Source organism: Rhinolophus sinicus, linkage group LG10, assembly GCF_036562045.2.
Source record: "Rhinolophus sinicus isolate RSC01 linkage group LG10, ASM3656204v1, whole genome shotgun sequence".
Taxonomy (NCBI): domain Eukaryota; kingdom Metazoa; phylum Chordata; class Mammalia; order Chiroptera; family Rhinolophidae; genus Rhinolophus; species Rhinolophus sinicus.
The window spans coordinates 34,193,836-34,214,803 of record NC_133759.1 but is presented as its reverse complement, the minus strand read 5'-3'; the positions used below and the strand labels follow the sequence as shown (position 1 = coordinate 34,214,803).

General features: G+C 50.0%; 1 protein-coding gene across 4 annotated transcripts in view; it reads right to left on the bottom strand.

Moving 5' to 3' along the window:
• Positions 1 to 20,968, bottom strand: part of EPHB1 (EPH receptor B1) — a 420,104-nt gene that overhangs the window by 277,389 nt on the left and 121,747 nt on the right. For all 4 annotated transcript variants that reach the window (XM_019748047.2, XM_074312877.1, XM_019748058.2 and 1 more), the window contains exon 2: positions 8,612 to 8,676. In XM_019748047.2, coding sequence (XP_019603606.1) covers positions 8,612 to 8,676 — 65 coding nt within the window. The remainder of the gene's footprint in view (positions 1 to 8,611; positions 8,677 to 20,968) is intronic.

Sequence of the window (20,968 nt, the reverse complement as noted above, 5' to 3'; positions counted from 1 at the left end):
ATTCCTTTAATACAGCAAGCTAGAGAAGCGTCTCTCCCTGCATCAGTCTGTCTCCCCTCCACCCACACCTCCCCCAAAACATACACATATACATATACATTTCTGCAACCAATGCAATAATTAATGTTCTACTCAATGACACTGTTATCTGTAACCTTGTATTCACCTCTATTAAAGGCACAACCATGCCCACAAAGAAAAAGAAAAAAAATATCTCACATAAAAGCTCCATGAGACAGCCACTACAAACAATGGAGCCAAACAGCATGGTTCCCTTGCTGCTCACCTGGCTCATCTCACCCTCTCTGGGGATGCACCCAGCCTCAGCCAACCCACCACATGGCCATCACACTCTTCGAGAGCAGCGTCTAAACCTCATGGACCACCTTCCCTGTCCCCAGGGCCCCGCCTCCATGGCTCTCATCCTGAGACCCCCATGCCTTTGTCTATCAACTGTCTGTTAGACAAGTGATTTTAAACTTCCATTCCTAAAAGACGTATATTACATAAAGAAATGTTTTAAGTGCCTCAGGGTGTTTTGTTCCTCATTGCTTCATAAAAGTGACATTAATAGCCAGGGAAGAGCACCGCTGAGTGCAATTACACAGGATGTTTCAGGTATGAAAGCTGTTTTGAGCCTGCTAATGTTTCCTAATTACAGGCCTTTTGGTAGTGAGAGAAAAAGATAAAGAGTGGGTGGGAGTCCTGGGCTAGGGAGCTCTGACTTATCTCAGTGGTTTTACCTGAAGAGGACAGGGGAAGGGAGGGGAGGAGAGATGGAACAGAGAGGTCAGAGCCCACCCGATGGGATGCAGGGCCTCTCATTGAGAAAGTCTTACTAATTCCTGGGGAACTGCTCAAGAAAAGGATACCACCCACGTCTTGTACTGTGAGAACAAACCTTTTATGTACTGAGCCTGAATTCGAGGAACCCATAGCAGTTTAACCTGGGAGCTGCTTCTGGAGTCCCCCTCTGAAGATGCATGGTGAGCAGCATTGCATTGGGGAAGTGCGTACAGCATGGTTTTCAGCAGGAGAGCAGACTGCAGGAGGTTAACCATCAGCCCTGGCACTGTCTACCCATGTGGCCGTAGATAATTTAACAGCTACTCTGTGCTTTAGTTTCCTCATCTGTAAAATGGGGCTCTTGTGACAGTTACTGTGTACAAGGCTGTGAAGTACTTAGGGCCTGTGACACAGTATTAGATTTCATTTTTCCCTACCTAGAGTTTATTCATCGTTCCGGCACGTGTATCCCAATTCCTTCTGGGGAATTACTCCCTCCCACCCTTCAGTCCCCAGGGATTCTGGTAGGCTCTGCACAGCACAGGATCTGAGATTATTGACCAGTACTTTATTTTTCCTTGCTGCAGGGACTGGTTCAGGGAAGGCATGGGGTTCAATCCCAGGCAGTCAGATCCATTCAGAGACAGAAAAAAAGAATGGAAGGATGGGGGAGGTGTTGAAAAGAGAGATGGAGCTAAGAATCTGGATGCCATCAGCCCCTGGACCATTCAGTTACCTGAAGATACTTCCTTTTAGATTGAGTTGTGCTTTTCTGCCACTGGCCACCAGAAAGCCCTGACTGATAGAAAAGCATAGCTTCCAGCAAATAGTGATCAGGCCACAGGCGTCTACTAAGTCCCAAGCAGTGGTATCAGTCTGAGAGAGAATGACCAGCCCAGCCACCTTTGCCCACCTGCCCCTGGCACAGCCAGCTTGCAATTCAAATACTGTGAAACTCCATTCACAAAATCACTTTGCCCAGACCTAAATTTCTCTTGGTTTTGCCTAATTTAGCTTAGGCTTTTCTGTCTTAATTAGCATGATTGAGTCATCAAGAAAGAAAAGAGAAAGTCCAGCTCTCCAGAGGGTGAGTACAATGCTAACGCTTCCTGACTATGTACCTAGGACACTTTTTACCCACGTTGTTTCATACCGTGTTTCCCCGAAATTAAGACCGGGTCTTACATCAATTTTTGCTCCAAAAGATGCATTAGGGCGTACTTTCAGGCGATGTCTTATTTTTTCATGTACAACAATCTACATTTATTCCACTACAGTCATGTCACCTTCTTTTGGAACATCATTATAACATACTAAACGTGTCCGTCTGGCTGACAATCTTAACAGGGGCTTATTTTCAGAGTAGGTCTTATTTTCTGGGAAACACAGTATGTGGGACAGTTACCATCCTTTCCCCACTGAGCAGAGGAGGAAATGGGCTGAAAGAGTCTACATGGCAGGCCCAAGATCACACAGCCAGAGAGCTGCAGGGCTGGAATGAGCGCTCGTTTATTTGATACAAGACCTGGAGCCTTCACTGCTCCTCCATAAACTTCTCACGCATCAGACCAGATAAGTTCCAATTGATTTTGCTTGGCCTTGAAACAAATGGGCTGTTGTTAGAGTAGATTTCTCTGAGGGTGCTTTCCTTATTTCCCGTGATGTGGGCAGCCAGCAAGGGTGCCTCAAGGATCTGACAGACAGGCAGAGAGGAGGCAGTCAGGGATGATGGCCAAGTGACCAGGAGGGTCCACACGTGGACAAGTGGCAGCTGTGCAGGCCCCAGTGTGCCTGCTCTCATGGGCATGCCTCATGGTCAGGAGTGAACTGACCAGACACAGATATTCAAATGGGCATGTTGGCTTTACATTGGCCTCCAATGGAAGCTCTCCATTGAGTCCAATAATCCACCCATCATTTAAGGTATTTCCAGAACTCCAGGAACTGCCTACAGAGCCGTAAAGTGAAATCAGCTCATTGAACTTCACACACGCTCACACACACACACCTACACACACACACACCCCCACACACACACAGACATGCACACTGGGGTCAGAGGCATGCACACGCCCCGCACGCTCATCCTGATCAGGCTTGGCTCTGGATTCCTTTTCCATCTTTCCTCTGTCAAATCCCCCTTCCCATGAAGAAGATCTGCCAGTATTAAATTAGTGAACAGAGTATGTCACAGTCTGTGAAGGTGGTTCCAAAGGGCACACAGATGGCTCTGGAGTCTGGAAGCCCATGGATCTCCCTTTGAAGATAACTCTGATAGATGTTCACACTTAGGCCACACGTCCCACAGACACAGAAACTGACATCCACAGAGACCATCAGCAGCCCAGGTGCAAAAGCAAGTGAGCGCTGGCAAAACTCAGAAAGTGAAAGAACTCTGGGCTTGAATTTCCAACAAGCAAGTTAAATAAGCCTCACTATCAGACGGACCAAGGCTTGCCTTTCTAATCCATCCCAGCCGATGCCTGAAAGTAATAGGGACCTTCTGGTGGGTGTCTTGGTCTCTCTCATCATGCTTATCCCAGGAGAGGTGACTCTTTTTGCATAATTAAGCTCTTTAAAAAATGCTGATAACTAACTGGGTATTGAGAGGCCTACGACAAACATTTTATTGGGCTACAATAAACCTAAATTGAGCATCTCCTAAATTCAGAATACTGAATTGGAGATGGAGAGAATTACCAAGAAAGATCTGGTCCTTCCTCACTTATTTGGCCAAGAAACATTTATTGACGCTTCTCCCCGGCTGGGCCAATGCTGGGCACTGGGGACACAGAGATGAAGCTGCTTCATTCTCTGGCCAGTGGGAGACCCCACATCAACACGTTTAGCTCACAGAGAGATGGACAGTATGTTAGAAGTTGGCAGCAAGCCCTCTGGGCTGTAGCAGGAAGGTACCTACCAGAGACCTAGTGGGGAGGGGCACCCGGGGGATGAGAACAGAGCTGACACCTGAGGGACAAAAAGCAATGCAAGGAGGGAGTGTCAGGGAAAAGGAAGAGTGGAGAGGGCCAGGCAACATCTAGAAACTGGGGCAGACTGTTGAGAGGGCACCGTGTGCCAACATACAGAGCCCCGCTCACCGAGGGCTGCCTGTGCCTGTGCGTGGCACTGTGTGTTTACCCGACTGCCCCGAGATCCTGAAACGTGAAGGTCAGGGAACTTTTGGAGCAGGGCTGGAAGCAAAAGTTTGGGAGAGGTAACTGAAGCCATCCTGAGGGAGGAGTCACCATGGTCACCAGTGAGGGTCCCGGGGACATCTTTTGGTGGGAGCTCAGCCCCTCCCCAGCATTTGTTGTTTTATAAATGTATTTGTTACTTTCTCTCTCTGCTTACCAGGTGGCCTCTGATTCAGGTTTACACTTAAAGGCTTTAAATTAAAGCTGCCATTAGATGAGAAAGCAACATTTTGCATTTGAGCCTAAATACTTTGTTTTTCACGTGTAATATTATAATCCACTTTCCAGCAATATAACTGAAAACAGTTTGTGGGCTATATGTGTGGGGGCAGTCTAACCCCTTCTCATATCTGGCAGTTCTCAAGTGCAGCAGTAAAGACTCCCAGTGAACCCCATAAAAGAAAGAGCCCCTTGGCCTCTCCCTGAGGAGGCCCACCTCACAGGCCCTGCCCTGTGGGTAGAGTTCATTACAATGCCAGCTGGGCTCCCTGGCAGAATTATGGTACCTCTTCTGGATGAAGCAAACCCTAGTGCCCTGGGAGTCCCTGGGCTACCAGAACAATGCCACCCACCCTTCTCTATCTTAAGCATTCATGCATGGGATCCTGTCTGCAGATGACAATCTGAGACCTTGGACCCCTTTCTGGAGTGGGGGGTGGGGCGTCTCCTCCCTACTGGGTCCCAGGAAAATGTGGAGCACCCACTAAGGCCCCTTACTTTGTAAATACCTGACCCTGGCCTTGCCTCATTCTCCATACCTTTTCAACACCCAGAAGTACTTTGTGTGTCTTAAATCCAAGCCCAGACTCAGGCCATAGCGTCCGTCCTCCTCTAGTCTCACTGAGAGCTCCATCTGGGTGCCTGCACTTTGTCACAATGGCCAGTCCCTCCTGGTTCACTCTTCTTCTTGTTGGATATATGCCATGATATAAGATGCCAACCTCTTCTTGCCAGGGTCCTCAGCCTCTCACCGCTGTAGGCCCACCATTCTTACACAACTAAGGATGACTCCACCACCACGCCTCCTCCAGGTCTGGCCAGACAGCTGAAGGGGGCCTGCAGCCACCAGTAGGCCTTACTCCCAGCCATATTCCTTTGAAACATATCAGCTTCTCTCTGCCTGTCCAATCGTAGCAGTTACTTCAAACCTTTTCTATGCTCCTAAAACCTGCTACACAAGACTCCCTGCTCCTCCCTCTCTGAACCTTGTCTCCAACTTCAGAGAGGATATGGCTTTTGCCACCACATCTGAGTACTCACATCTCTCTGTAGGCACCGTATCTCTGACTTGACATTTCAACAAAAAGAGTCCCTTGCCCTGAAAGGTGAACATGCTCACAGTTCCCCTGTGACCCTGCCTTCCCTCCCTTCACAAACTCCTGTCGGCATCTCACCTCCCACTGACACATCAACTCTCCGCTTTCTGGCTTCCTACTTCTGTCCCCTCTGAAACCTTCCACATTAGTCCCCAATAGGGTCCTTGTAACTATGACCAGTGAAAACATTCAATGCCCAGCAGCATTTGTCAATTTTGCCCCCTCTTCCTCCTTGACACTTTCTTCTTCTGGCTCCTGTAAAAGGACCACCTCTGGGTTTTCTCCTGCCTCCCAGCCCATCCCTTCTCGGTCCCCTTTTCTTTCTCTATGTGACACTGCAATGCAGGTTATCCATCCAAAGCTATCACCTTGCTCCCTCCAGACACTCTCGCTGGGACACTGAAGCCACAACCTGCCCCCCCTCCCTTTGATGTAGGGCAACCTTCTGATTCCACTGCCCATGTGTCAAGTGCTGGACGCACCCCTCCCTATGGGTACCCCAGAGGCACTTTAAACTCAACAGGTCTAATACTGACCTCAGCCCTCAGCCTCTTCCCACCCAAGCAAGCCCCGCCTCCTGAGTCCCCATCTCCAAGAATGACACCATCAGCCACCCACTTGCCTAAGTCAGAAACCCACAGCGTACATTGAGCCCGGTAATGAACTAGCTGCCAGCTCTGATGGTGAACAAACAGGCAGAGTCCCAGCCTCCTTGGAGGTTACAACATGGCCAAAGCAGGGCAGGAAAGAGAGGAACCCAATACTAACACAGAGACGTAAATTTCTAACTGTGAAAGTGCTACTGAGAGAAGCTCCCCGGCCCTGAGAGGACCTGTGATGGGGAACCCAGTGTTGTTTGGGATACAGTGAAGGAGTCCCTCAGGCTGGGCCAAGCGAAATGAGGCCTGAAGATGATAAAGGAGAAGTCAAGAGTCGCTCTGTGTTCCGGTCTTTACAACGTGCTCAGACGGAGCCCGTGTGTGTGGGCGGGGAAGGAGAGGAGGGTGCCATGTGGAAGCCAATATGCCTGTGAGCGTCCCATGAAAGATGTGGCAGTTGGATATGTGAACCTTGGATAGGGACACCAACTTCGGAGCCAATGGCATGTACAGAGAATTGGAGGCAACTGTCCAGGAAGGGAAAAGAGGGAGAAGGGGAGAGCGGACTTGGGATGGAAGCAGCCCTTGATCCTCCCGCTCGACCCAGGTGGAGGGCCAACCTGACCTTCCTGCTGCTCACGACAGACCAGAAAGCCTCTGAATCTGCTCAGGACACCAACAGAACGGTCTGCATATCCCCAAGAGAAGAGCAAGAATGTCAGGGCAGGGCAGCTGAGCAGTGGCTGCTAACCAGCGGGAAAACAAGCAGAGAGCGGCCCAGCCAGCTGCTGTCTTTAAAGGGCTTCCCTTAACTTTGAATGTTTTCCTAAAGGACAATCTTCCTTGGGAAAGAAGATGACTGGTTTAAAGAAGACAGGTGGTGTGCACCGAGATCAAGGGAAAAATTAACCATAAATCATGCCAATGCTTTGTGAAAACATACAAGCCTTCAAACAATAACATAATTTATGAGTGGCAACTTCTTAGCATCCGGGCAACCTGAACAGTTGCCATCTCATCAGCTTTGCATCACGTCCCCAAGTAAAAGTGGGAAGGGCTCCCGAGCTGCCCAGTGTTCCCAGCAGGATGTGCCCTCCCACCCTGAGGCAGGATGCCTGCTCCTGGGGCTGTGTTTCAGAAACTACTGGGAGGGGTAAAAGCAACCGTGCACAGGTGAGATCGGACTGCACCACGATCTGAATGGCCCAGTTAGAATTGGGCCAGAAGTGGACCTGTTGGGACTGGAAGTGCAGCAGGGTCATGGGCCCTGGGCAGAGGTTACCCCAGGCAGGGAAGGAGAGGGGAGGTGTGGGGCAGATGAGGAGCCTGGACCCCCCACCCTAGCCAACTTCACCCCCTCCCTGGAATGCAAAGTCCATTCACCGCTCCTGCCCTCTCCCTTGGGGTGAAGCCCTGCAGCTAGCTAGCGGCCCATGCCAGGCACACGGACTCCCTCTCCACCCCCTCCCTCTCCCCTGATAGTCTGTCCTTTGCCAAATGCAGCCGATGTGTGCTCCTTAGCTTCGCTCCAACTGCTCTCTGAGTATTCTGTGTTTATTCCACTCTTCCGATCCACCCAAGACAGCTGAAAGAGCCTCTGCAATGCTTTTCTCTCAGCTGTTCTCCACAGTCCTGTCAACAAGTGTGACTGTTTTCTTCTCCCGCCCGGGGTCTCTCCATTAGCCACAGGACAAAATCCAAATGGCCGTCATAGTCCTTCTGCACCATGCCATTTTCTAATCTACACCCAGCCCCGTCTCAGCGCTGTCCACACCCTGCCATGTCCCAGACACACAGACTCTTCTCTCTCATGTTTTTTCGTGACCTCATCCCTTGAAGCAACTATTCCTCCTACTTGGAATATCGCTGCCAACTCCCCATTCACCAGCTATCAGACTCCCACTCACGCTCCCAAACCCCGCTTGTAGTCTCCTTGTTTTCCTCCAAACGTTCTCACTCCCAGCTCTGTGCCCACCCCTGCCTGTCGAACTCTCCACCGCCACCAAGGAGAGCTGTACTTCAGCTTATTTGTGAACTTGGCGGTCTCCAAAGGAGGCCATGAACTCCTCAAGGCTGTTCCATTTTTGAAGGTACAGCATCTGGCCAAGTGCAAGGATGCTGAACAAGTGAATCAGGAACATCTCTGTCAGGCAAGCTCGGGTGAAGGGAGCCTCGGCCCTTCTGAGTCCCAGGCCCTCCTCATGCCTTTGCCCTCTCAGCAGTCCCGTGGGCATCACAGAACTCTGATCTGTACCAGCGTCCCTGGCCTCAGTGCCCAGCTATCGGCAATCACTGCCCTGTTCCCTCACAGGCATGACCCTAGTCCCCTAGGGGCCAGCTTCCTGAAGGACTCTGTCAGGAGATGGTCTGCATCACCACACGAGGGAGCACATCAGGCATGAGAGCCCTGGTGCTGCCGCTCTGGGGATGGGCATTGGATGCCGCCATTCTCACCTGCATTCCATGCCCCAAAGCTGCTGCTCTAGGCTGCTACCTGGCAGAAAATTGTTGTAAGAAATACACATTGTTATAATAAATAACAATTGTTATAATAAAGTGTATCGTGAAAAAAGATAACTTATTAAGATAATAAGTTACATTAGTATACAATAAATTATATTGTTATAATAAATAACAAGACTCTCCTCCCCTAGCCACCCTACAGGCCCAGGACTGCACAGCAGGATTGAAGGATGGAGGGTCTGACACTCACCCCTGATGCAGGATTGGCTGTCCAGCCCAGCTCTGCGGTGGCTGTCCTGGTGTCCATTAAAGTTTCTGCAGATCACAAAAGAGAAAATCTGGTGAGTCAGAGGGTTGCTGGACAGTGGCCCTTACATTCATGAAGTTTCTTATGACCATAAATGTCAGTGCTAGAGGCCTTGGGCCCCTCTGCAAACTGGAAAGGGAAGAAGTCTGCCAGAATGACGCAGCTCGTGGCAGAGTTGGAGGCAGCCCTCAGTTCTCCTGATGCTCAGGCTGCTGCTGTCTCCCCAAATGACCCCAAGCTGCCTGTGTGGGGTGAAGTCATCTGCCCACCCATAACTTTATCCCCAAGACATGGCTTCTTCCCATAATACCCTACAAAGACGCTCTTCCACGGCCACGTTGACCCAACAGCCAAATCGCATTCCTTCCTCAGGCCTCCTGGGCCACCTCTTTCTGCCCTCTTCCTTCCCAGTGGGCTGCACCTCCAACCTCACCTGTCTATCCTACCCTCCTCTCCTCTGCCTCCCTCTCAGGCATCTGTGTTAACACCCTCAGGTGATTTCCCATCAATTCCTCTGGCCCCAACCATTTTCCCAAGATTCGGCCCTCTGCAGGTCCCTTTGCCCTTGGGCCCAGATACATGCCCAAGCCCTTCCCCAAGATTCTTCTCGGGGCTCACAAAGCTTTGGCAAAGGCCTCACCCAGAACACAAACGCACACCTCAGACCCCAGCACCCTGCTTTGTGGTGACCAATCCCTCTGGTCAGCAAGGGAAAAGCAGACACCTTGACTCGGCTGTGAGCTCCTGGGAGCCCTCAGCGTGGCTACAGGACACACGCCAAGATCACCAGGTACCATGCAGTGATCACAGAGTTGTTATTTATTACAGCAATTTCCCGCCAGGTAGCAGTAACCTGTCCTGAGACTAGACCACCGCTTTCTTTTTTTTCTCTTCAGTCTATTATTGACCATCATCAGCACCCCTTCTCAACAGAAACAGCTCCCCAAAGGTTGCTCATCAGCTCCTGATCAGCAAACCAAAAGCCTTTTTCGTTTTTAACAACTTTATTGAGGTATACATTGCATACAATAAACTGCACAGAATTAAGGCATACGATCTGATAACCCATGAAACCATCACCACAATCTAGATAATAAACATATCTGTCATTTCCAGAAGTTTCCTTGTCCCCTTGTAATCCCTCCTTCTCTCCTGCCCCTGCCCCATGCTGTCACTGTCACAGGGTAGTGACTGATCTGCTTTCTGTCACTATACATTAATTGGCATTTTCTAGAATTTTATATCAATGGAGTCACATACTAAATATATATTTTTTACATGGCTTTCTTCATCCAGAATAATTGCTTTAAGATTCATCAAAGTTTTGTGTATATCAATAGTTCATTCCTTCTTATTGCTGAGTAATATTCTATTGTATGGCCACACTAAAGTTTGTCTACCCATTGTCTACCTACTGGGTGTTTCCAGTTTAGGGCTAATACGTGATGGTGTATGAAAGTTCCATTTCTTCCCCACCCTCACTGCATTTGGCATGGTCAGTCATTTTTAATTTGGCCATTTTAATAGGTGTGCTGTAGAATCTCATTGTGGATTTAATTTTCATTTTCTTAATGATAAATAATATTAAATATTTTTTCACATGCTTATTTGCCATCTGTATACTTTTTTAGTGAAGTGTCTGTTCAGTATTTTCCCCGTTTTAAAGTGGGTTGGTTTTGTTTTTATTATTGAGTTTGGAGAGTTCTTTATGTGTTCTGGACACAAGTCCTATATCAGATATATGCTTTGCAAACATTTCCTCCTACTCTGTGGCTTGTTTTTTCATTCTTCTAACAGTGTATTTCAACAAACAGAAGTTATAAATTTTGATGAAATACAATGTCTCATTTTTTTTTTCTTTTATGGTTTGGTGCCATATCTTTGCCAAATCCCAAGGTCACGAAGATTTTTCTCCTACCTAGGTTTACGCTCTATTTTGAGTTAATTTTTACATACAGGGGGAGGAATTGATAAAATGTACAAGTGTTTGTTTGTTTTTCACCTGGATATCCAGTTGTTTGAAAGAGGTACCTTTTTAAAATTCACACAGTGGTGTTGCATAGGCTGGTGGAGGTGCCTTATCCACCTGGATTGCCCGAGGCATGTATCAAAGGAACAGGCACAACACATCCTAGCTGCACAAATGCTCAACAAATAGGGAAGGAGAAAATATGCATGATATGTTGTTTGTTTGTTTTTTCCTTTTTTCTCCCAAACACCCCTCCATCTCATGTGACCAGCCATTCTGTGCTCACTGCTTCAGGCAGGACATGAGAAATATGAATGCAGAATGCAGAGTTATAAAACTTAGGAAATGCAAGGACTTCTGGCATAAAGCAAAGGTTTGAGAAGAAACACACCTCACAGGCAGGACTGAAGGAGTCAAAGCAGAAGTGATAAATGAGGGGCGGCGTTGAGAAAAGCGGTTCCCTTTGCTCTTGTGCTCAATCCCAGAGAAGAGATAGATGGTGGGAGTCTGTATAGGTGACAGAGCCTTGGACACCCTAGTGTGGTGATGGGGTTGCAAGTGACCCCACAAGGCTGACGTGGGACAGATGGAGCAGCGAGAGCCTTGGCACTTGACCAGGGTCTAATGAAGGGGACCCAGAACCACCTAGTGTGACCTGCATGGACTATAAACAAGGATCAGACCAGGGTCGGGGTATCGCAAAGGGTATCCACATGGATAGGAGCCAGCAGGGCCACTGGGGCAGCCTCCTCCACAGTGTGACACTATATAGCCTGCCTGTGGCCTGGATAATGTTTCTGGCACCCCCGTGGAATGGGGAATCAAACTGCAAACTGAGGGAGTAAAGTAAAGAAAGAAAGCTATATTTTCTGGCCCATTTGAGTTTGAGTTTGGATTGAGAGTCACACACTGTGCACATCTGAAGGAACGCAAGCACTGGAACAGACTTTTCGAGTTTGTTTTCTCTTCTGATTCTTTTGACAGCTGGGGAGGCTGATCCCTGCACAGAGCAACCCTCCCTCTCCCCCTCATCTCCACTTCACAGCACTAATAATGATCGTAATGACACACCAAATTTACATAACACACTTCTCAAAAGACACTCCATGAGTCTCTGAAGAAATTCATCTCCATGATTAAAATGCCTCTGCCAGGTGGCCCTGAGGCAGGAGCCACTAAACCCATTTGGCAGCATTAGGGAGCAGGGCACAGAAAGGTACAGAACTTTCTACAGGGTCACACAGCATCCCAAACTGAAGCTTCTAGCCTCAAATCTCAGCGCGCCACCCACTAGGCAGACCTGGGCTTCCAGGGGCTCTGCTGTGACCCTGGGGTAGGGGATGTGGGGGGTCCTTGCTCATAAAACCAAGAAGTCACTAAAGCCCCCAGAATAATGCAGCCCCCTCAGCCTCAGGATCATGTTGACGTAACAGTGAAAAGGTAGAGGATATGGGCAGAGGGGAAATTTAAGTCCAGAACCAAAAATAAGAATCAGCCTTCACTCCTAAACCTTCAAGAACTGGTTTGTTCTGTTACCTCCATTAATACAATCTAAGACTTCATTACATTCATAGTCACCTGCTGAAAGGCTGTAATTGAATCTGTTTCCAAATAATGTTTCCCATCTACCCTAGTGGACAAAAATTGCTGCAAAAGGAATCCATTATTTTGCATCCTGCCCGTCATGGAAACGGAGACCACAAAACCATAAACCATCCACTCGATATGATTAAGGGCAGTTTCTTTTCTGGCACAGAGAGCCCCTGATTATGGCATTACACTCTGGTGGGGGCTGCATAAAAGTGATTTGAGGAGGCTTACATCTCCCCAGAGAGGAAGAGAGCTCTCATTTGCATTTATAAAGCATATTGAGAGTTCTGGCAGAAAGTTATGGTGAAAGCACAATTAAATATTTACCATCACTTCTGCTCTCAAACAGTGGCATGGGGACCAAACCAGCTGGAGGTGCATGTGCTGCTGTCAGATCTGATGCCTACAGGGGACATAACTCTGGGACCCATGCCCAGTGCCTGGCCTCTGCCCTCTGGGAGCATGTACTCGCTGCCCACAGGAGGAGAGCCTGCAAAGGGCACACATGGAGTGGAAAGGGGCAGAATGGGTCCAGATCCCACTTCCGCCACTTCATGACAATCTCCCTCTTCCTCTCTCCCTCCCTCTCCCTCCCTCTCCCTCTCTCTTTCTCTTTCTCCTTTCCCTCCCTCCCTCCTCGTCTGCAGAATGGGGCTAGAGCTAGCTCGGACACAGGACTGGGGGAAGGGGGGACTATGTGAGACAAAGCACCCCAAAATATGTTATTATCATTATAACGTAATGACTCCAAGCTTCAGTTTTCTTAGCTATAAAAAAATAATCTAACGATGAAAAATAATCTAATAATCTAATCTATAGGTATCTTTAAGATCCCTATAAAATATCTGTAAGAATCAATGATGTTAGCTATCTAATGATATCTCCTCTGCCTTCTTCCTTGCCTTATTTTAAACACCAAGGAGTAACACACATTGAGGACACAGCAGTGAATCAGAGTGGTGGGCGCCCGAGAGGGACTCACAGTCAAGTCCAGGGCGTGGGGACAAGAAGCAAAGTCACACTTGGCATCCTATCCTGGCTGAGCCCATGAGAAGGGGACTGAGAAGCTCAAGTGAACGGACAGGGTTCTGCACTTGGGGAATAAGTGGCCCGTACCAACAGGGTCACTCAGGGGACTCATGCTGTGTAGAGGCAAATGGAGATTCCTGTGGTCTCCTGGACAGGAGTGGGCAGTGGCGGGAAGGGAAGAATGGAGCGCTCCACCCGGCTCTTGGGACAGAGGAGACAGAGACGACAGAGGCTACCAGGGGAGGGACAGAGACCAGTTAACAAGAATGAAGTGGGAACCATCCCAAACATAGGGGAGAGTAAGGATGACAGTGAGCAAGAGGGGAAGAGAGGCAGCGAGGAGAGACAGAAGGGGACCTCTGGCAAGAGCTGGCTGGACTGGCAAGAACTGAAGAAGGGTGGGGTGCATAAGAAGCCTGGCACAGAGACCCCATTTTCCCAGGGAACAATTTCCCAGTAGTGGCTTTGATAGAAAAACCCTCAGGTTGCCCTCTCCAACCACAGGGGGCCGCCGCCTGGGAGTCTAGGAGGTGGGGCCAGGTCTGAGCCCCCTGAGAGGAGGAAGAGGCAGCTGCCACCTGGCTCTGCAGGCACTTTCTGTTTTCTGTCTGGATTGGCACCTTGGGATATATTGACATTTGGGATGAATTCCATCATGGTGACAGAGAGATAAATAACCCCTCTCCTCACAGCTCTGCCATTCTTTTTGGAGAGACATTCAGCTGAAAATATTTACAACATCCTTTCATCGTGGTAACAATATACAACAACATATACAGATGGAATAGGAGCTTCCAGGCCTCTCTGAGCAGTCACTCATGTGTACGTGACAAGGTGGATCCTTGGACCTTCCAAGCAGGGAAGGACCACTCAGCCATATTGTCATTGCCCTGTGCTGCCCTCCTGGCCACAGAACTCAGGGAGCCTAGACGCCAAACCAATGGAGTGGTTTCAAGAACCACACTCTTATTGTGTAAATGCAAGGAGCTGAGGATCGCCCCACTGGAGCCCTGACTCCCTCCCTCAGCCTCCACAAGGGGTCAGGATGGCTGGCAAAGGGCTGACATATGGTGGCATAAAGAGATTCTGGTATCCAGTCAATAAAGTTTGAGCAGCTCCCACAGACAGTGTGGACACCATGCAGGCACAGAGGCAGCGCAGAGAACACACAGACACCCAGCCCTCAGGGAGCTTGCAGGCAAGTGAGGAAACAGAAATTAATCACATAACCAGGCAGATACATCTGCAATTACAGCCTCAGTGAGTGGTAGGAAGGTGGGATCCCAGGGACAGCTGTGAACACTGAATAAAATGACAGGTGTCCGGAGCCTGGCATGCAGCTGGCACTTCCTCCTTCCTTCCCCAGCCCCCGGCTGATGAAAGCACAGGATCACCCCCTTCACACACCTCCACCACCACCACCACCACCACCACCCAAGAGTGAGTCTACACCGGCAGGAATAGAACATGTATAAAACAGTCTCCCCACTCCCCCATCCAGACTGTGCTGGCCGCCCCCGACCACGAGGCTCTCCACCATGTCAGGGAATCCCTGTGCTGCCCTCCAGACCTGGACTCAGCCCGGAGCACCTCGTGGAGCGGACATCCTGCAGCCACCATCAGGCTTCTGCAGTGCCCCCCACTCCCTGGCCCTTCTCTGTCCCTCACAGTGGTGGGTCAAGTACTCCAACCCAGCCTCACCTCAGAGGCCTTGTGGAGCTCTTGACCCTGACCTTCCTCAAGGCCATGTCGAGTCTCCACATGCCCTGCTCACTGGGCAAGCCAGCCTTGTTAGCACAGAACTTCTGAATGATACCCAATGGCTCCTCAGGTGTTTTGCCGCCCTCTCCATCCTCAGCCCCAGAGACAGGGTCCCACAACCAATGGCTTCTAAACCCCAACTTCACACCATACCCAGACCTCCCACTGCCAGTATGGGCTGGCCTTCCTGTGATCGCATCCCTGCCCTTCTGCATTGGTCTCCAGTTGCCTCCCTGGACCAGGGGAGAGAGGTTTTATCACCTCTGGGTTTGGGGATCGTGTTGGTTGAGTATGAAGTGTTAAGGGCACCAGCCAGCCTCAGGGGCCCATATTCTGGCATGACTGGGGCCTGGGCCCAGTACGGCTACAAAAGGTTGAAGTGAGAAAGTGTTCCAACTGAGCCTTTCATGTCCCATGCCACATGTCCACCCCTCCTAAATCTTGTCTCTACATCAGATCTCCTCTTCGTCACACTGCCCCCCAAACTCTCCTACTGCCCTTTCCTGGAGCTCAGTGTGGAACCTGAGGCATTTAGCTTTAATTCCTTGTTGTCCTTTAGTCTCTTATCAGATGATTCACCAGGCCACAGTGACTCTTTCTTTGCAGCATCTTCTTCAAATGAATATTCTTTTACATTCTCAACACCTGTCCAAGTCCAGGGCTGCACCCACGCACACCGGGACCAGGACACAGCAACCCCCTCCTGCCTGGTATCTCACCAGAAGCCCCCACCTGAACCATTCTCCATATAATTTCGAAGTTCATCTTCCGATGCCAATGGAAATGGTTCAAAAGCAATAGGGTCACACTAAGCAAAGCCTTATAGAATCTCAGGTCCTCTGACCAGCCAGGGATTTCACCCCCAAGAATCTGTCCAAAGGAAATAATTCCAGAGGAAAAGAAAACAAAATGCTCTGCATCATGAAGATGTTCAGTACAGCATTAGCTAGAATGTGGGAACACTAGAGCCTGTCTATCCATAGGGCAAAGAAGAAGTGTAGGCAAACATACTCACGGCCACGCTCCCGAAGTGTTGTGAAGTCAATGTCACAGCATTCAGAAGGCCAGCAATCAATCATAAAGCAGGAAACGGCACTGTGTGTGCCCCACAGATGCAACTCTGGAAACAGTGCTTCCACTGAGTGAAATGGCAGTGTAAGCACAAAGACTAGAAGACAAGGGACATCAGCTGCAGGGTGAGAGAGGGCTGGTGACAGATGAGCTCCCTGATTACTACTGCGCTGTTATAGAAGACATCCATCCTATGTGGTGATTCTCAGTCTTTCCACTAACTCCAAGATAGACCACAAATTTATGGCGTTCATGTACCTTCTGACCAAGCCTACCTTTTCCAAATTAATCTTCAGTTCCCCCAAAAGGAAACCCATCACCTCCCCTTGTCTGTGCAAGCAGTTCTTCCTGCCTGGAATGTCTTCTTCCTCTTCACTACCTGAAATTTTGTTTTTCAATCTTTCCTCCTCGAGTACATTGTAAGTACCTTGACAGGGCAGAGCTGTGACTTCTGTCCCATAGAGCTTGACCAGATGCCTCATACAGCATACATGTTCAATCAACTCTGGAGACCTGGGTTCAAGTCCCAGCTCTACGACTGATGAACAAATCAAGTCATATCTGAGTGTCAAAGCCTGATCTTCACAGGAAGAGGTACTCATGTTGCATCCATGAGCCAGTGAGAACATGCCCAGAAAGACGCTCTATATATTCTTAAAAACACTCATTGGACTAACATTTATTTACTGTCTTTGCCAAGTGTAAAATGCTAGGCAAAGAGAAGCTATTATTATATGTCTCCATTGATTGATGTGTAATAGTGGCCGGTGAGGAAGAGAAACAAGCCTGAGTACACTGAATGAGCCAGTCCAACCCATCTGCTGAATGACTGACTGATTGAATGAGTCGAAATAGGCACTTACATTATAAATACAAACTGTGAAATTTGCTCTTTTAAAGAACACACAGATCAACGCAATCCTCCCCACCACACCCTTCTCCTTCTGTTTCTTTTATTTTCCAAGGTGCAATTAACTATCAAATAGAAAGAAGCCACAGCTTAGGTGGGTGATAACATAAAAATATGCCTTAGGGAGTTGGGATGGCTCTAGATCTGGTCTTGGCTGGCCTGTGGCACAGCCCCTGAACAAGCGGGAAGGCCCAGGGGCACGGTTCTGATGTCCCTCCCTCCCAGGGCTCTGCCAAGTGAGGCTCCTTGGGAAGCTGACCAGAGCATGGGGACAGAACATGGTCTGCTCAGCTGGGGAGCTAGAAAGGGCAGGGGGTCAGCCTCAGAACGGCTGCCTTTTCTGCTCAGCCAGCCTCAGGCTTGGTACGTGGTTTATGGGAGTCGCTCTGGCTCCCTGTTCTTACAGTGGTCTCTAGAAAACATGCCAGGGAAACTTTGGCAGGGCAGACTTTCTACCTCCTGAATCGTGAAGTCTGGCTTGTTCCTCTAGTGACGTCACAGTCTATACACTTGTACCCTGCAAATGCTTTTTACTAATAAAACACGGAAATTGCGAGGAGTTGTATGAGTTTCCTAGGGCTGCTATAACAAAGGACCATAACTGAAGTGGCTTAAAACAACAGAAATGTATCATCTCACAGTTCTGGAGGCTAAAAGTCTAAATTCAAGGTGTCGGCAGGGCCATGCTCCCTCTGTAACCTTCCTTGCCTCTTCCAGCTGCTGGTGGTTTGCCAGCCGTCCTTGACGATCTCTGGTTTGTATCTACATCATTCCAATTTCTGCCTCCATCATGGCAGAGCATCTTCCCTGTGTCTCTGTCTCCACGTGGGCCCATCTTACGAAGACACCTGTCATGCTGGATTAGACGCCCACCCCACTTTAGTATGACTTCACCTTAACTAATTATACCCACAATAACCTCATTTCCAAATAAGATCATGGTATAAGGCACTGGGGGTTAGGACTTCAATGTACCGTTTGGGGTGGGGGGAACACAATTCAACCCATAACAGGAGGATAGGGTGCCAGGAGGTAAGGCTGTTGGGTTTCCTCCAACATATACTCAGGCCCGGTGCCGGGAGCTTGGGACATACAGGGACAGTCTCATTTGCTCCTCCAGATCCAATCACCACACTTTTCTGCCCTGCTTTGTCCCAGGAGGCAGACCTTTATAGATAACATTGACTGGGCCCCTCACTGTGGAGCCTGGAGGGTGTGGGGAGTGAGAGGCTGGGGTACTTCCGGGCTCCTCCCTGCTGAGCTTCCTACAGTGGTGACCCCTTCCTACTTCGTGCTTCTGGAAACATGGCCCCACCCCTTGTCCAAGGCCAAGGGTGGTCAAAGCCCCCCACTGTGGCCAGTCCCTATGCGTTTCGTCATCCGTGTTGCCGTTCTTTATGCAAATCTTTGTAAGCAGTTCCTTCATTACACTGCCCTCAGTCGCCTCTTTGGACTGCGCCATGTGTTTCTGCCAGGTGCCTCGTGACACTCAGGGTTAGCAGGCAGCACTGTCTGCCGTCCCCGTCCCCCCATGTCCAGCAGCACTGCACACAAGGCAGCAGCCACCTGCCCGAGTGGCCACGTCCTGATCGCACTGGACTGGATCAGACAGACCTGGGTGTGAGTGCCAGCTCCACCGCTCTCCAGTTATCCGACCTCGGGCAAGTCACTTCGACCCCTAAAGCTCATGTTCAGCCACCCATTAAATGGTGATAATAATGCTAACTTCACAAGGCATTTGTGGAGAGCCAAAGAGATATTATTCACCAAGCACTTACTGTCATCTGACAAGGTGCAGCTCGTCCTCACATAGTCGTCATTGAGATATTCCATGTTTGGGCCTGGTAGAGGCTCTCATAGGCCTGCGGTCCCTAGCTATATGCTCTGAGACTGGGCTGGCCACTGAGTCTCCAACCCAAAGCCCACTTTGAAGGATGGGCTTTGGCTCCACCGGGCTTGGCAGCCTCATTTGACAGAGAAGGGCCCCCTCGTCCTCCAGCCACACTCAAATCTCTTCTCAGCCACCCCTGCCCAACCACAGGCAGGGGCGCTTAATGCAGTTTCCTCCTCCCCACATATGCTGAATGGAGGATTCAGGGCAGGGCTGCAACCTCAGCAAAAGCACTAAATGCCTGTCGGGTGGACAGCTCCTGAAGACAAGCCGGACCCGGTGTGACCCCATCTGGGTCTGGAGCAATGGGGAAGGCCAACGAGAACGAGCCCACATAGCCAAGTGGCTCCCCCACCCCCAGACACACACTGAGGCCCAGGAAGCTGTGCTGGGCTTTTCCTGCGTCTGACGCTCCTCTCGGTGCCCTGGTGTCAGGCAGAGCCCCCAATGCTGGCGCTGAAAAGGCTCTGGTCCCAGGCTCTGCTCTGTTTCCTGTGCTACCAGAGAGTGTTCCCTCTGGGGAGGTCACCAAGAACTCCAGACAAGAGTCTCTCCTTGCATCCACAGCCCTTAAGAAGGGGGTCAGCAAGCACCTCCACTACCTTTTGAGTTTTCCCAAAGGGCCAAGGTCAGGGCTAGTGCTCCAGAACAAAGAGAGGGTGACCACAGTCTCTGCCCTGTTACCCTCTCAGATGACGTGCTGTTACTCTTCCTGATGTATCGGGCCTGATGGGTTCATTCTTTACAGTGAAAGGATTTCAACAGTATTCCTGCTTAACCGAAGGAGGAAGCTCCTGCTGGCCCTGCCCTCAAGTGACTGCTGTCATGGAGGGTGGCACCCAGGGCCCTCCGTGCACCCCATCACACACAGCCTGCACTATGTCTGTGTGATCCCCACCACTGGAGATGGCCTGAGGCTCCCGCACCTGGGCCTCCCTACTCTTAGCACAACTTCTCATCGCCTTAAGGGTCACGGGTGGAGGAGGGGCCTAGTGACACCAGAGCTGATCGCAGCTCTCCCACAGGGAGAAACCCTGAGCCAGAGAGTCTAAACACAGGAACAGGAAGAGGGGAGCCTGATAGCTTTCCATGTGGGGTAAAAAGTTCCAAACGGCCAGTCTTTTTTATGCCAGATTCCTTCTTTTGCCTTCTTTTCCTTCTATCTCAGTTCCCTTTTCCATTGTCATCTCTCATCCTTCAATATGGCTAGACACCCTCTCAGACCCACATGCCCCCACTAAGTCTGAAAATACGCCGCAGCCAGAGAACCAAGAAGAAAATCACGTCTCAACACCCCTTGCTAGGGATCTCCAGCCTGCGGCGGCACCACATATCGTAGGCAGAAGCCAAACTGGCCAGGTCATGTTAGTGGGCACGGGCAAAGCAGATCTCTGAGGCTGTCCTGTGGGCCAGGTGGAACTGCTGGCAGCTCCACCCACCCCCAGGCCATGGGGGTCTTTAACGAGACCTGCAGCCAAACTCCTTCCCAGGTCCTCACCTCCTCCTGACCCAGAGCCCTCCTTCAACAGCATGGGCATAGCTTTCTGCCCAATCCAGCATCAAAGAGAGAGAGAGGCAAGGGGCAGTGAGTGAAGAGAGAACCACACGACGATGCAGTGATTCACCCCAGGAAAGATGGTGCGAGCCTGGCCAGGAGCCCACTGCTGCTCAGGACTTCATCTATTTGCATTTTTGTGGGAAGAGTCAAAGACATATTACAATTGAGGAGCCTGGCATTTTCCAGTCTTCCAGGACCACGAATTCTAAAGAAGATTAAATCTGTTTGCCTTGGCCACTCTGACAGACCCATGAGTTGGCGCCAATGGCACACTGGTAAGAAATATACATAATAAGCTCCTGCTCCTCGTGGGCACGAGGAAAAAGGACCTCTTGCTTTCTGAGATGTGGGCACCTAGGGGGCATTAATCACTCTGGAGAAGAGCATGGAGGAGAGCCCGCGGGTCCATGCAAAATGACTGTCTGCAGCCCTAACGAAGGCTGGCGATGGATGGTGGCCGGGACTCGTTAATCAGAGGAACATGCTGCCGTCTGCTTCCCCTTCCAGGCCCTTCTGCACCC